Source organism: Macrobrachium nipponense, chromosome 34 (assembly GCF_015104395.2).
Source record: "Macrobrachium nipponense isolate FS-2020 chromosome 34, ASM1510439v2, whole genome shotgun sequence".
In the NCBI taxonomy this organism is placed as follows: domain Eukaryota; kingdom Metazoa; phylum Arthropoda; class Malacostraca; order Decapoda; family Palaemonidae; genus Macrobrachium; species Macrobrachium nipponense.
The window spans coordinates 65,461,443-65,477,358 of record NC_061095.1 but is presented as its reverse complement, the minus strand read 5'-3'; the positions used below and the strand labels follow the sequence as shown (position 1 = coordinate 65,477,358).

Sequence of the window (15,916 nt, the reverse complement as noted above, 5' to 3'; positions counted from 1 at the left end):
TTAATCACTCATGATAATGTCATTGTTGATTATTAGATATTAATATTTTAGTAGAATCACAAAGAGATGGCTAAATGATAATGATTTGCATGCCGAGGGTCCTCCTCTGTGGTCAGACGAAATAGCCTAATAAACCTTAATTACTATTTCATTAATTACAGAGGTATTTAGAGGGTAATGTATTTTAACCCTTGGGTAATGTGCTTGATGACTGGGCCTTCTTTCATTTTACATATATATGTAATGCATCGATTTATATATATATATATATAATATATATATATATATATATATATAATATATATATATATATTATATATATATATCAGTCATATCACATTACCGTGATTCATATACAAATATCGAACTACAAATGTCTTTGATATCTAATTCTCTATACCTCGGAATTAATATATTTTCATATATGTTTAACCGAGTGAATTTTATTAAGCGATAATAGCTGGGTGATCGCCAGGCTCGAACCAGCGAACTCTCAATCCCAGGACAGGCAGTGAAGCCTAAAACCACTCCGCCACCGCAATAGATATAAGTTCAGTTGGGAGGCGACCTGAACTTATATCTTATGCTCAAGATCGTGGCCTAGTGTATATATGTGTTTGTGAATTATTGCAATAATAATATATTCAATTATATACGTTTCGTCCATTGTTCTGAAATGATAATAACAATAATAGCTCTTTTATCAGAATTGATTTATATGCCATTGTAATCATGTCATCACATTCGATATCGAATTGAATTAGAATCAATTCAAATACTGTAACCATTATATATTTTATATATTTCTGTGTGACCCCTCGAAATTCTAATTGAAATGGAGGTCTCTCTCATTACATGGATTTCGATATTAATCACCTTTTAATCTTATTTATTTATTCTTGCATTATATATATATATATATATATATATATATATATATATATATATATATATATATTATATATATATAGTATATATATATGTATATATATATATCCAGTCCTAAATTTTCCATTTCCCCTCAGAATGTAACTCTCACTCCTCCAGCAGGCAGAACCTGTCAGACTCCCTCCGGATTCTGCAGTTTCTCTTCACTGTCCCCAATCAGTCGTGTATCACCTGCAAACATCAGTCATTCCACAGTCCATCCATCATTCATTGACATATCCCACCCCACTTTGGATCTACATCCTTAGTCTATTGAGTTTCTCTTTTCATAAGGACATTGAATAATCATGGAGACACTTTAACACCAACCAGTCACTCTTTGTCTACATGTCCTAACATGCACTTTGCTTGCTGTATAGCTTTTAACCACATTTGCATTTTATCTTCAATACCATACACGCTTATCATCATCCATAGTGCCTCTCTATCAACTTTATCATAAGATTTTATCAGGAGTGAATTTAAGCATAAAGCTTTTTCTTTTATTTGTCTCGCACCTAATTTCATAGCAAACATGTCATGTAGAAAATATATATTTAATTCCTTTAATTTTACCAGTTATTAAAAAAAAATATGCATTATCACTACGGCATCAGTATTAAAGTGCTTTACCTATGTAATTACTTAACTAGTCAATTTTAAAATTATCGTAATTTTCATAAATAGCTTTTCTCGTCTAATCCTTTTAAATGGTTATTGCCGTAAACAAATCACCAATTTTAATGCGGAAAATGTTTTCTTTGTTTACTGAGTGACGAAGAACCGGCAGTACCTGTCAAGAACTTAACAACAGCAGTCTTCAGCAGAAGTTCCAGTCATACTTACCGTGGATTAAACTTTGAAGTGATTTAGTGACATATGGATCTTATCATTTGCATCACGGTCATGTGTTACGCAAATATGGAATAATTCTATCAAGTTACCATTGGACCCGGACCTGCCAAAGGGGAACCCGCTTACCTATCTCCTAAATCACACTAAAAACAAGGTGAGAGAAAAGCTATTTTTTCTTTGTTTTTTAAACTGTCCAGATCTTGACTTTTATTCCTGCAGCTTTAATCGATGCTTATGTGATAAGTGTGTTATTATCTATACTTATCCAAATTATACGTACCTTACCTAAACTTACCTTACATATAAGTGAATTACATACTTATTCATACTTCTAGTTACTTTGTTTAATTATATTTCATTAGTCAATTTACTATTTAATTGTATTGAATTCTGTTTGTTTTTACACTCATTTTGACGTTTTGTTTACTGGGATAGAAATATACTTTACATTTTACTTGTTTACTTTTGGGCTGTTATTTCATTGGGGTAGTTGCGTCCGATTCTGTTCATACATGAAATCTTAAGATTTCCTCTTGTTCACTATTTCAGATGTGTTTGTATACTTTCGGATTCATTTCATTGGCCTCCGGATGATGCAGCCCAAGTACTCACTTCCTATCCTTATGGTTCACGTCAAGTGTTTGTTTGTCATTCAGAAGTTTATTTTTGTGGTTCGATGATATACATTACAATTAAATTCATTGTAACTTATACTTTATTTAATATATCCTATATTAACTTATAAATTTAATAAATTACCTTATCATTAAAATCTGTATAGAATTCATTTTTATACATGGCGACCGTGACAGGATCTGGAAGTTGAGTGGGTGGCTGCGTTTCCCGGAGGTAGGTTTCGGGTCCAAGGTGATAATTTGCTTAACATTTACTTTAAGTTACTTTTGTGATTACTGTTTATACACTTCTGCTTATATTAGTACTGCATTTTATTGTTTTACTGTGGTCTATTGTTACTTATATATTAGTCAAGATGACTGAACTGAAGAGATTAATAACTTCTCGGAAGTTTGTAAGAAAGTCTGTTACGGAGTCGTTTGATCGACGTGATCAGTTCATCTTACTTGAAGCTTCAGATAAGCTAGCACTTGAGTCTAAGTTGACTGACAACATGGCACGTTTGAAGGAATTGGATCTTCAAATACAGGGTATAAAATGGAGTTCTGAAGAAAACGAAAGTGAACTGATGGAGGAATTGGAGGCCTGTGAAAATTATCAAGACAAACTACGTTCGTCTTTATTTAAGCTCCAATCGCCTGTACCGACTACACCATCACTCCCAACTCCAGCTCTTCCCCTTTTGAAGAGACCAACGGCTCCTTTACCTCGATACTCTGGTCAAGAGAACGAAGATCTAACTAAATTTCTATCTCAATTTGAGGCAATTATCAACAGGTATGAATACTCTGACTACGAAAAGCTTTTACTCCTAAAGCAGCAGATAACTGGAAGAGCCTTGGTTTTGATAGATTCCTTGGAGTCTCATAACCAAGGATATAGTAAAGCAAAGGAGCTCTTAGAAAAGGCACTTGCTTCTCCAGACGTTCAGAAATTCAGCACCATCAAGCAGCTATCTGAGCTAAACTTGGACAAATGTGATGACATTGAATAAATGTATCCAAAGTTAAAGGTATAATAGAGAATGTCCGTAAGTTGAATGTTACTATTGATTATATTTTGCAATACTTTGTGTGGACAGGTCTAAATGAGAAGTTCAGGGATTTACTGATAAATATTACTAACCATACATGGCCTTCAATGGAAGAGATTGGTGATAACTTCTTCACTGCCTGCACAAGATACAATCACCATAAGAAAAAAGGGAAAGTAACAGATCATTCTGTGGATATGGCAGTAAATGTGAACTTCACACCAGAGGGAACTAGTGGAGTTACTACTGCAAAATGTTATCCATGCTCCTTGTGTAGCACAGTCCAAGAAAAGGCTAGCCATAACATCAGAGATTGTATGAACTTTATTTCTCCGGTTTCCAAAGTTGAGAAATTGAAGAGTATCGATGGATGTACTAGATGTGGCCTGGCATCACATTCTACTGAAAAGTGCAGATACAAATTTAGAGATCGGTGTGTAAATTGCAAAGGTTTTCATTGGAATTACTTGTGCACTCGTCCAGGGGAAAATCAATCCAATGACATTGGTCAAAAGAATCTGGACCTTAACAAGAAAAAGTTCCATAAAGAAAACAAGGGCAAGAAAGACACAAAGGCTAAAACTCCTGCGGAAAGATCCCAGAATAACATTACTACTATTACAGAGGCTTTGAATAACTCAAGTGAGGGAGATACGATTCTTCCAACCTTCACGTGTAACATAAGTGGATTCAATGTGCGTTGTATGAAAGACAGTGGATGTCAATCCAATTTCATATCTGAAGAGTTGGCAAGCAGATTGAATCTACCAGTCATACGAGAGAGTGTTAAACTTACTGTGAATGGTATCAATGTCCCTAGAAGTTATGACACCAAAATTGTCGAGGTGGAAATTAAATTTGACAGGGATTCAAGAGTCATTTATGCATTGTGCCTTCCTAATATAAATATTACTCTGAATCTTCCCAAGTTGAACAGAGTTGTTAATGGATTTCTGTCAAAAGGATATAAATTGGCAGATACAAGACTTTTGGATGGTTCAGAAGATATTTCTGATATCCAGCTTATTTTGGGATCAAAATCCAGCTATTGCATACCTGAGACTGAAATTTTATTCGGAGAGAAATCTATATATTCAAGAACTCCTCATGGTTTAGTGTTAAAGGGAGCAACTGAGACTATTTTACAGGATCTGCCTTATTTACCATATGCCCCTGAAGTCTCCTCGTCTTCCTACATTTCGATAACTAATAGAACCCCAGACTACCTGCCTTCAGAAGAAGCTAAGTTTTATCAAACCTCTAATATAGATTTTGATAAAATCGAAAATAGAAATGAATCATTTGTTTTGGAGGGAGAGGATGATGAATCGGTGGGTTAGTTGATATGACAAGGATGTACTTGATTCTGTTTGTTGACCAAGCATTACATAGAGAGACTTCAATGTACTCTGAAACTGTTGAAATCCATACTCAGTTGGTCAATTACGTTTTAGAGAAAACTACAAGGAATAGTGAAGGGAGGCTGGTGATGCCATTACTCTGGAACCCTAGAGTTTCTCACCTTTTGGGACATAACTTCAATATATCAGAGAAAATACTGTCAAGCCTGCAAAGAAAATTGCAAGGAAATTTAGACGATAAACTGAAGCAGATAAATATGGTATTTAAGGAGCAAGCGGATGCTGGAATAATTGAGAGAATTGAAAATTTAGATCAATTCAAGAAGGAGCATCCAGAGTCCAGTTTCATGCCTTTTATGGGCATTTTTAAGCCTGATCGTGAGACCACAAAATGTAGGGTTGTGTTCCTATCAAATTTGAGTGACAAAGGAAGTATGAATCACAATCAAACTATGCATGCAGGTCCAACATTAAATCAGAAACTCTCCACTTCCATTATCAATTTGAGGTTCGGAAGCAAACTATGTTGCTTTGATATAAAGAAGGCATTCAACAATATAGGTCTTGAGGAAGTCGACCAAAATCGCCTTTGTTTTTTGTGGTTTAGAAATCTTGAAGAGGGAGATTTTCAATTATTGGCTATAAGAATAGTAGACTTCCTTTGGACTTAGATGTTCACCTGCATTATTAATGCTTGGATTATACAAGATATTGATACTGGATTCTACGAATGATTCTTTTCCATTGATGAAACTCAAGAGAACCATTTATCAGTTGTCTTATATGGACAACTGTGCATTTACGGCAGAAACATCGGAGTGTTTGTTGTGGATGTATACAATGTTGGAGGATATTTTCAGTCCATATAAGTTTTCACTTCAGCAGTTTTTGTCTAATGACATGTCATTACAGAAAGAAATTGACAAAATTCAGGAAACAGAGACTCCAACAAAAAGTAAACTGCTGGGACTTGAGTGGGATCGAATGAGTGATACATTGTCTACAAAACCCATACAACTGGATATAAATTCATCAACAAAAAGAGAAGTTTTATCTACTATAGCTTCACAGTTCGATCTTAATTTCAATGGACCTATACTGAATCGAGCCAGATTGTTTCTACACAGATTGCAGTGTAGACCAGAACTAGATTGGGATGAAAAGCTTACTGCTCCTTTGATCAATGAATGGAAGAATATCTGCAAGCAGGCCAATTCTGCACCTTCTGTAGAGTTCCCACGGAATTTTGGTGCTCGTACTGACAAATATAAATTGGTTGGGTTTGCTGATAGTAGTAAGGTTCTGTTTGGCACTGCAGTGTATCTGTATAACATAAATACAAATAATATCTACTTTATTTTAGCAAGAAATAAACTGGTGAGTAAACAATTGGAGTCAAAATCCATACCAAGCTTGGAATTGCAAGCTCTTGCATTAACCGTTGAAACTGTAAAGGATTTGAAGAATGAACTTTCAGGATTTGGTTGCATTGATCCTATTGAGATAGTTGGATGTGAAGTCTACTCTGACAGTTTGGTGGTACTGACCTGGCTGCAGTCTTACGCCTTGAAACTTGACAAACTACAAAAAAAGCAACCCTTTGTACTCAATAGGTTAGAGTATATCAATAAGCTGTGTGAGGATTCTTGTATGAAATTTTCTTTTGTTTTGTCTGGAGAAGATAATCCAGCAGACTGCATCACCAGACCTTTATCCTTTAGACAGCTGATGAAAACAAACTATATAACTGGTCCCAAGTTCATTACAGAAAGCGAAAGCAATGTGATCTGTAGTGACAGCACATTGTCGTTCATTGTACCTGGATTATTTGAACCAAAACGAGTGCATAAAGTGGAGACCAATTGTGGTAGTGCTTGTTCACCTCCGCATGTGTGCTCGGAACATCTTTTCTCTTTTAATAGGGTTTCTAGTTTTGAGAAGGCTGTGAGAGTGCATGCGGTGGTGCTCAGGTTCTGCAGCATTTTGAAATCTAAGTTTAAAAGTAAACATCCAGCTCTAGATCATTTTGAAGTTGAAGATGAAGGCTTTAACTTTTATGATGAAGCTTGTAGGCAGATTATAATCAGGGATCAACATATTCACTTCCCAGATGTCTTTGATTATTTTCACTCAAAACAGAAGCAGTTGAAGAATCTGCCTAACATTGTTGCACAATTGAACTTGTTTCTTGATTCGGATGGCATGGTGAGGGTGAAGAGTAAATGCCGAAGATTGAAGGAAGTCCAACATCTTAACAAATTCAACTATCCTTTACTAATATCGAAGGACAGTATATTGGTTCCTCTGATTATAAGGGAATTGCACGTGAAGCTCTCGCATGCTGGTTGTTATCCTTTGTTGGCGGAACTTAGAAGAAACTTTTGGATTACCCATATATACTCGGCTGTGAAGAAAGTTCTGTCAAACTGCATTACATGTAAGAGAGTAAATGAGAGGGTAATTAAACTAAATCAAAGTCATTACCCAGAGTTCAGGATTAATCCTGAAAACATACCGTACAGGCAGATTTTTATTGATCATATGGGTCCATTTAAAATAAAGAATGATCAAGGAAATACTGTCAAGGTATGGTTGTTATGTATTACGTGTCTGTGGTCTCGGGCTATTAACTTGAAAATTGTATGGATTTAACTTCAGAGGAATTTATTAGAGCATTACAACTTCATACATATGAATTTGGCATTCCCTCCCTATGTCTGTCTGATTGGATCACAATTCGTTGATGGTGCAAACAGATCTCTAGTTTCCTCAGCGATTACGAGACAAATGCATATTTACAGGAACGTGGAATTAAATCCTTTAAATTTGAGCAATATTACAAGGGATGTAATCAACTCGGCTCGTTAGTAGAGTCTTGCGTGAAACTAACCAAGCGCTTATTATTTGGAGCAATACGCAATAATGTTCTTCCCCTTCGGGATTTTGATTTTATTGTTCACAAAACTATACATTTGGTGAACAGAAGGCCAATTTCATTTAAAGAGTCTCTTAGGGACTCTTCAGGAGAGAGCATTCCAGAAATCATTACCCCGGAGATGTTGATTCATGGCAGAGAATTGGTTTCCATCAATATAATCCCTCAACTACAAGGCCCAACAGATCCCGATCCGGAATTCAATGCAGATCAGATTCCTTCATCATTACTGAAACTACAAAATGTACGACATAATCTCATTAAAATATACAATGAAGAATTTATTGGGAATCTTATATATCAAGCCGTGAATAAAAAAGACCGATACAAGCCCGTTCAACATAAAGAACTTAAAGTTGGAGATATAGTACTTTTGAAGGAACCCTTAGCTAAACCCTGTAATTATCCAATGGGACGCATTAAGGAAATTATAACAAATATAAACAATGAAGTTACGGCTGTGAAAGTCTTTAAAGGGAAAACTGGAGAAATATTAAAACGGCACTCTAGTTCTATAATTCCTCTTTTGTCAGTCCCAGGCGATGATGAGAAGCAAGGTGTACCAGACACTAATAATGTTCATATTGTATCATCACGTCCTAAAAGAAAAGCAGCTATACAGGGTGCTGCCAAATTCACCAAATTTTGGCTGAATCTGATTAGGGATTTTTCATTACTGTTAATATTGTTTTATTTGGATTCTTTTGATTGGTTTTTATTTTTGGGTAATTTTCATGTAAATACATTTACATTATATACTTTTGATTTCATACTAAATCAAAATCTCTCCCCTGGAGTGTAGAAAAATATGTATTTAATTCCTTTAATTTTACCAGTTATTAAAAAAAAATATGCATTATCACTACGGCATCAGTATTAAAGTGCTTTACCTATGTAATTACTTAACTAGTCAATTTTAAAATTAACGTAATTTTCATAAATAGCTTTTCTCGTCTAATCCTTTTAAATGGTTATTGCCGTAAACAAATCACCAATTTTAATGCGGAAAATGTTTTCTTTGTTTACTGAGTGACGAAGAACCGGCAGTACCTGTCAAGAACTTAACAACAGCAGTCTTCAGCAGAAGTTCCAGTCATACTTACCGTGGATTAAACTTTGAAGTGATTTAGTGACATATGGATCTTATCATTTGCATCACGGTCATGTGTTACGCAAATATGGAATAATTCTATCAAGTTACCATTGGACCCGGACCTGCCAAAGGGGAACCCGCTTACCTATCTCCTAAATCACACTAAAAACAAGGTGAGAGAAAAGCTATTTTTTCTTTGTTTTTTAAACTGTCCAGATCTTGACTTTTATTCCTGCAGCTTTAATCGATGCTTATGTGATAAGTGTGTTATCTATACTTATCCAAATTATACGTACCTTACCTAAACTTACCTTACATATAAGTGAATTACATACTTATTCATACTTCTAGTTACTTTGTTTAATTATATTTCATTAGTCAATTTACTATTTAATTGTATTGAATTCTGTTTGTTTTTACACTCATTTTGACGTTTTGTTTACTGGGATAGAAATATACTTTACATTTTACTTGTTTACTTTTGGGCTGTTATTTCATTGTAGTTGCGTCCGATTCTGTTCATACATGAAATCTTAAGATTTCCTCTTGTTCACTATTTCAGATGTGTTTGTATACTTTCGGATTCATTTCATTGGCCTCCGGATGATGCAGCCCAAGTACTCACTTCCTATCCTTATGGTTCACGTCAAGTGTTTGTTTGTCATTCAGAAGTTTATTTTTGTGGTTCGATGATATACATTACAATTAAATTCATTGTAACTTATACTTTATTTAATATATCCTATATTAACTTATAAATTTAATAAATTACCTTATCATTAAAATCTGTATAGAATTCATTTTTATACATGTCACTCTCCAGCATTCAAGCTGAGTGCATAGTAGTAAACATACTTCTTGTTTGTCTCACAAGTTTTAACCATATTTATTCCCCCTCTGAGACTTCATCGTGAAATTTCATAATGTCTAAACTTGTAACATCTATTTCTTTAAAGCAAATGATTCACCATCTCCAAAGCTCATTTTCTCAATTAGATTCTTGCCACACAACCTCAATCAAGAGAAAAGTCTCAAGTGCTTCGTCGTAAGATGTTGTGGATAATGTTATAAATGCAGGGGATGGGTGGATATATATCAGGTCCTTTTGCCCTTGTGTTGAGTCTCCTATGAATATACATAGTAATACTATATATATATATATATATATATATATATATATATATATATATATATATATATATATATATATATATATATATATATATATATATATATATATATATATATATATATATATATATATATATATAATATATATATATATATAGTATATATATATATATATATATATATATATATATATATATATATATATTTTTCATATATATATATATATATACACATACTCACACACACTTGTGTGTGTTTGGATGTGCGTGTGTATTTCCATTCATCATGAGTCTGATATTTTTCAAGAGGCAGGCAAAAGAGGTGATTACACTCACTCCTTCGCCTAATACTAAATATCACTGAGAGAATCATAGCATCCATTTTTTTATTCCTATCCCCGATCAGCATCAATTAATGAATAGCAAATGAATAATGAAAAGCGACTGATCAAGATGTTCTTAATAATCTGTTCTCGTCCCACAGAATGATTTATATATCATAAGAGGTTTTCTCTTTTGTATCTTGGAAACCGTCGTTCTAAAGTCTTTTATGTGCAACTTTACTTATTTCTTTGAAGATATTGCGTCGTGTTTTAAGAATCTTGTACGGGAGAGCTTTCAAAAATCTTCACCCGTTTCCTTCCTTTGAGGGTTTGGGAGTGACGATGTTGGTGTTTATGTTTATTTCTTAATTACGAAATAATACAGCATAGGATTTTAATAAATATATCTATCATCGATTATTTTATGTATTTAGTTTTACAATTAAGAAATCGAATTGAAGAAAACTTATCGAATCCGAATAGTAACGATTTGGTCGCCGTAGAATCTGAGTCATCTCAACTATTTTCCAAGAAATAAATCACTTATAAAATATTAGAAGCCTTTGATGAGAATTTAACCTTAGATATTTTTCCTAGACTCTCTGTTTCCTTCAGTCTGCAACTTGTGGTACGAACTTCCTCACTAAAGTAAATAAAAAAAAAAAAAAAACTCTCGCATTCTTTCTGAAGCAAGGAACGATCTTGTCTGGTGTCTCCTTGAAGAGATTTTTCCCTTAACTTTTATGAAGACTTTTCCTGATCATTTTTGGAGCAGCGTCAATACTCTTTTTTTTGGGAGGTTGTTGAACCGAGTTTTGGTGTTGCACCAGAAAGGACCCCCTGGGAAAAGGAGGTTTTTAGTTTTAGGATGAAAATATTTGCGGAGAAGTCGTGAGTTCTTTGTTATTGTTTTCCGCTCATCTGGAAGCATTAGGCTTTCAGTATTTTTTTTTAGATACAGATATCGATATCAAGCTATTGTCCCAAGTTCGCCTCTGGAGGGTACTGTAAGCATTACTTAAGGTGCTTTGTAACGTCCCTATGGCCCATAGCTGCAGCCCTTTTTATTCCTTTTATCGTACCTCCGTTCATATTCGTTTTCTTCCATCTTGCTTTCCTCAACCCTCTCCCAACATCTGATTCATAGAGAAACTGCAAAAAGGTTTTCCTCCTGTTATACCTCTCAAACCTTTCTACTCTCAATTTCCCTTTCAGTGCCGAATGATAAATGCACCAAACTTTGAATTGCAAATAATATTGATAGGGTAAGGACCAAAATAATATGTGTAGAGGAATAGAAGGCAATTAGTGGGTTGGTAAAATGGGTATATAAATGCCTTCAATGAACTAAGAAAAGGACATGAAAGAGTGCAGATGTTTATGGGACACCATAAAAGGAGGTAAAAGTCGAGATGTGATATCAACTACAGTAGAACCGAATGCCTTTGATATACATAGGAAACCTCGAATACATCGAATAACATGAGAAGACACGAAAATCATATTAAAATTGAAAATATTAATTAAACCAACAAAATCTCCAAAAACATTATATCATCTACAAATCTTTTGAAATAGTCTTAAAACAATCATCAAATACTTATTCATACATTTGATTTGCTTTAGTTTGATGTTAGGTCAGCCATTTCTCTCTAGACCATTGAATTACGAATTGAGGAGCTTATACACCATAATAATGATATCAATTTCCCTCATCTTTTGAGCTGCGAAAGATGGTTTTTTCCTGCAAAGTCCTCCTGCATAAAGATCTGGATACTCACCAGTTTGGGCGAGAAGGTTTGGCCTAGTCTATCTTACTCAGATTCCTGGAAATATGGTTGTCCCCTGAAACGGTCTCAGAAAATAATGATTTTCGCACAAAATTCTGTTTTCTAAAGACCTGGATATTCAACACTTTGGGCGGAATGCGGTCGAAGCAATTAATTTCTTGCAAATCTGAGTTTCACAGAAGCGCTCTACCCGGCTTCTAAATCTGACTCAGAAATACTGTTCCCAATCGAGGAAAATGAACTCTGCTGCAAGACCATCAATCCGCGAACTATAACAACGCTTGAGTTTTCGATTCGATTCCAGAAAGTCATGAGACCAGAATTAAGGCGGTGTCACACTAGCGAAATTTCCGTCGACTTTTTCTGAGTTTGTCGTCGACTTTCCAAAGAAGTCGACGTCATTCCGTACTCTGGTTGTCACACACGTTTTTCTTCATACCTTGGTTGTCGTCGTCAAAACGTAAACACACCATCGGAGCTGTGACTTCCCGGAATGATAAAACAACTATGCTTTATAACACAAACCAATTAGTGGGTCGTGCTTGCATGTGTTTAATGGTGCGTAGAATTTAAAAAAAAAATCTTTGGGTTCAGTCCTGGTTAAAAAGATGTGAAAAGTTTTGTTTAAAAAAATAAGCTATGCCTATATAGCCTAGATAGGCTATTCGTAACCTTTTTACACAACCACAGTCAGACTGTATTATAAATTAAGCTATAGAAACACTGCAAAAGTTTTAAAGATTTTTGTGTATATTATTTGCTAATGCAAAAAAATAAAAATAAAAATAAAAACTTAATGAGAGCAGACCTAGGCTATATAACAATCTGATATTCACGATATAGCATGCTTATCTGTATAAAGATCAGCAAGTTCAGGAAAGTTTTCCCTGAGTCGCATGGTGATCTCTTGGTAATTTTTTCATTTAAGACCCTTTTTCATAAAACTAAGATGCTTATGGTCCCATAACCATAATCTCTCCCCCATATCTTCGACCAAAAACTGTTCTGGCAATCTTGTCCACTGTACCAAGAACTCTATCTTGCATCTGATGACTTGAAATGCGCATTCTCCGAGATGTAAACAAACAATAAAGTCGACGGTAGCGATGGGTTGAATTCGATCGGTACCGTTTTCAAAATTCGTGACGACGACACCAGAAAGTCGTCGTCAGAACATGAAAAGTCGACGTCAAAATCAAAAGTCAACGGAAATTTCGCTAGTGTGACAGCGCCTTTAGTGTTGTGGAACTTCTTGTTACTTTACTGGAAGACATGACACCTAATTGCTGAAGTATTCGACTGTACTCGGGAAAATTTAGACGGTAATGGCCTTGTTTCTCCTCATCAGACAGACAGACAGACAGACAGCAGGTCAGACAGACGACAGACAGACAGACAGACAGACAGACATAGCAAGTGTCTTTAGGTATTATTTGTAAGAGGAATAAATGATGTTTATTAGTTTAGTCTTGTATTTTTTTGCTTTAGGATTATAAGAAGTTGAAATACCTTTATTTTGTTTGTAAAAGGCATGTTTATATGATATATATATATATATATATATATATATATAATATATATATAGTATATATATATATATATAATTTTTCGTAGATCTATTGTTTCAAACAAGGTCTTCATAAACGACCAAAAATTCCCGGTACCGCAAAACCACGGTATCGACCTATCACGGGTCATGTCCTCTCACACTGGGGCAAATTCACTCTCTCATTACCTTGCAATAAATACCATTTTACCGGCATTCGTGGTAATGTTCGATAATGATGCAGATTAGTATGATGGGCACCAATTCCCTGATTCTCTGCCTAAAGTCTGGAGTACATCGAACGACTTGGAAATACAAACATTTTTCTAAATTATGTTTCCCTTCATTCTCTGTTTATTTATTTTTTATTTATTATTTATTATATTTTTTTTTTTTTGCTCGGGCTGAAATTGAACTTGACAACTGGAAAATGGGAAAAAATTTTCCTTTTCTTCACTTGATTATTAATCAGACTGAAATAGAAGTTCAAGATATGAAGCACTGGTGGCAAAAGCTAAAATATCTACGCACAAGCAATTATGACAGACTCCTGTCGAGCATTTAAGTCTTCAGTTATGTCAAAAGGACGTGAAAAATGACAGAGATTATTTAGTTCAATGTTTTGTACAACGACGCTTTATGTTATGTCAGAAAATGGGCCTCTATGAAGGTTTCAGCGTTATTCATTGTTTATCTTTTGAAGAGTTTGCCACCGTAAATTGTTTACATAAAAGTGATTTTCATTTGATTTATAGACGCATTTTTCTTCTCTTACTCAGGTTTCCCCGTAGATTGTCTTTTATGTTTCGTTTATCATATATGTCTCTCAGTTACAGGACAGTAACTATCTCTCTCTCTCTCTCTCCTCTCTCTCTCTCTCTCTCTCTCTCTCTCTCTCTGCTTGTGTGATTGATATCAACATTTAAATAACAAGTAAAAGTTTGTGTTGTGGACGTGTGCATGTATGCATGTACGGTTGTGTACCCGTGTGAGTTTGGGTGCCTGCCAAAATGATTTTAATGAAAAACCATGGAATTGTTGATTCAGATTCTTTATGCAAACATACTCAGACAATAACATATCGATGTGTACTTAAACAATTAAACAAATATATAAGCATTCCAAGAGGACTTTGAATTAACTTATTAACTGAAAAAGGTTCTGGAAAATTCACGTTCTCTTATTTCAATGTTACCTCCAACTTAATTTAAGTTCCTCCATTAAGTAAATCCAGAGTAAAATAAAATAGAGAAAAGAGACAAACAGCAGTTTCATGTTGGTGTGATATGTTTAGAAGATCACTTGAGACACCGACGCTCTCGCACGTCCGAGGAGCAGAAGAGGAAAGAGCAACAGACATAAAATAAATCTCAGACTCACGAAGATTTTCCTTCCGGAAAAATCACCAGTTCATTTATAAACCTCTTTTCTGAGATGAAACCTTCCGGGGTAGCAGGATAAAGTCAGATTTCCCCTGTGGCTGTGTCGAAATAATTATTCTGGTTCTGCTTCGTCAGCTGGGACTGAATTTCCTTTGCTGTTGTGTGAAACGAACTGATTTTTGTTGAATGGAAAATAATGATATACTTTGGTCATTGTTACTTTCATTCTCATCAAGTAAAGACACAAAGCATTCCTACCCTAATACAAATCTCCTCCCCTATTAATAACTTTATTAAGTTTTTATCTATTTATTAATTTAATTTATTACTTTCTTTTTTAATAAGTGATCTCTTCTTTCCGTATTTCCTGTTATCTTCAGTTACTTGTTTTTAATGAAATCCATATTCTTTGGAACCTTGAAGTTCAAGTTCAGTGGCCCCTGTGGTGGGCTTCTTGTTCCATGTGAATAGGGTTCCCCATCTTCTGAATAATAATAAAATAATAATAATAATAATAATAATAATAATATAATGCGAATATGCGAATATCTTCAATAACTGCTTCATGGATTGTATGCCAATGGGGTATATATTATAGCGATGTTTTCCCCTGAGTAATTACATTTCCTTCCCCATGAATATATTTCCCCCTGATTATCATCTTCGTTCTTTGGTATTTTTGACGCATCACGAACCAGGATTTCATTTCCATTTGTAGTCAGATTTATAACCAAAATTTATGACCAAAACAGATTCAATTTCACTTTTATCTGAACCGGAAGGTTGATGGGGAATGTTAGTACATTCCATTATGGGATTTATAGGGGCGAGGGAAATGTTAGTGATATTCATGGTAGGCAAATGGAAAATGTCATTTCATATTTGATTTTATTAGTGAAGAACAA

At 34.5% G+C, this 15,916-nt stretch overlaps 1 protein-coding gene and 2 long non-coding RNA genes across 3 annotated transcripts; all 3 read left to right on the top strand.

Moving 5' to 3' along the window:
- The first annotated feature begins 1,479 nt into the window (after positions 1-1,479).
- On the top strand, positions 1,480-2,493 carry LOC135208059 (uncharacterized). The gene is made up of 2 exons (XR_010313112.1): positions 1,480-1,936; positions 2,332-2,493. It is a non-coding gene; the product is annotated as an uncharacterized LOC135208059 (long non-coding RNA).
- A 2,312-nt stretch (positions 2,494-4,805) lies between these two features.
- Positions 4,806-5,483, top strand: LOC135208123 (uncharacterized). The gene has a single exon (XM_064240271.1). The coding sequence runs from the start codon at positions 4,806-4,808 to the stop codon at positions 5,481-5,483; it is 678 nt and encodes a 225-aa protein (XP_064096341.1).
- Positions 5,484-7,600: 2,117 nt separating this feature from the next.
- LOC135207723 (uncharacterized) lies at positions 7,601-9,564 on the top strand. The gene is made up of 2 exons (XR_010313056.1): positions 7,601-9,013; positions 9,403-9,564. It is a non-coding gene; the product is annotated as an uncharacterized LOC135207723 (long non-coding RNA).
- Positions 9,565-15,916: the final 6,352 nt, after the last annotated feature.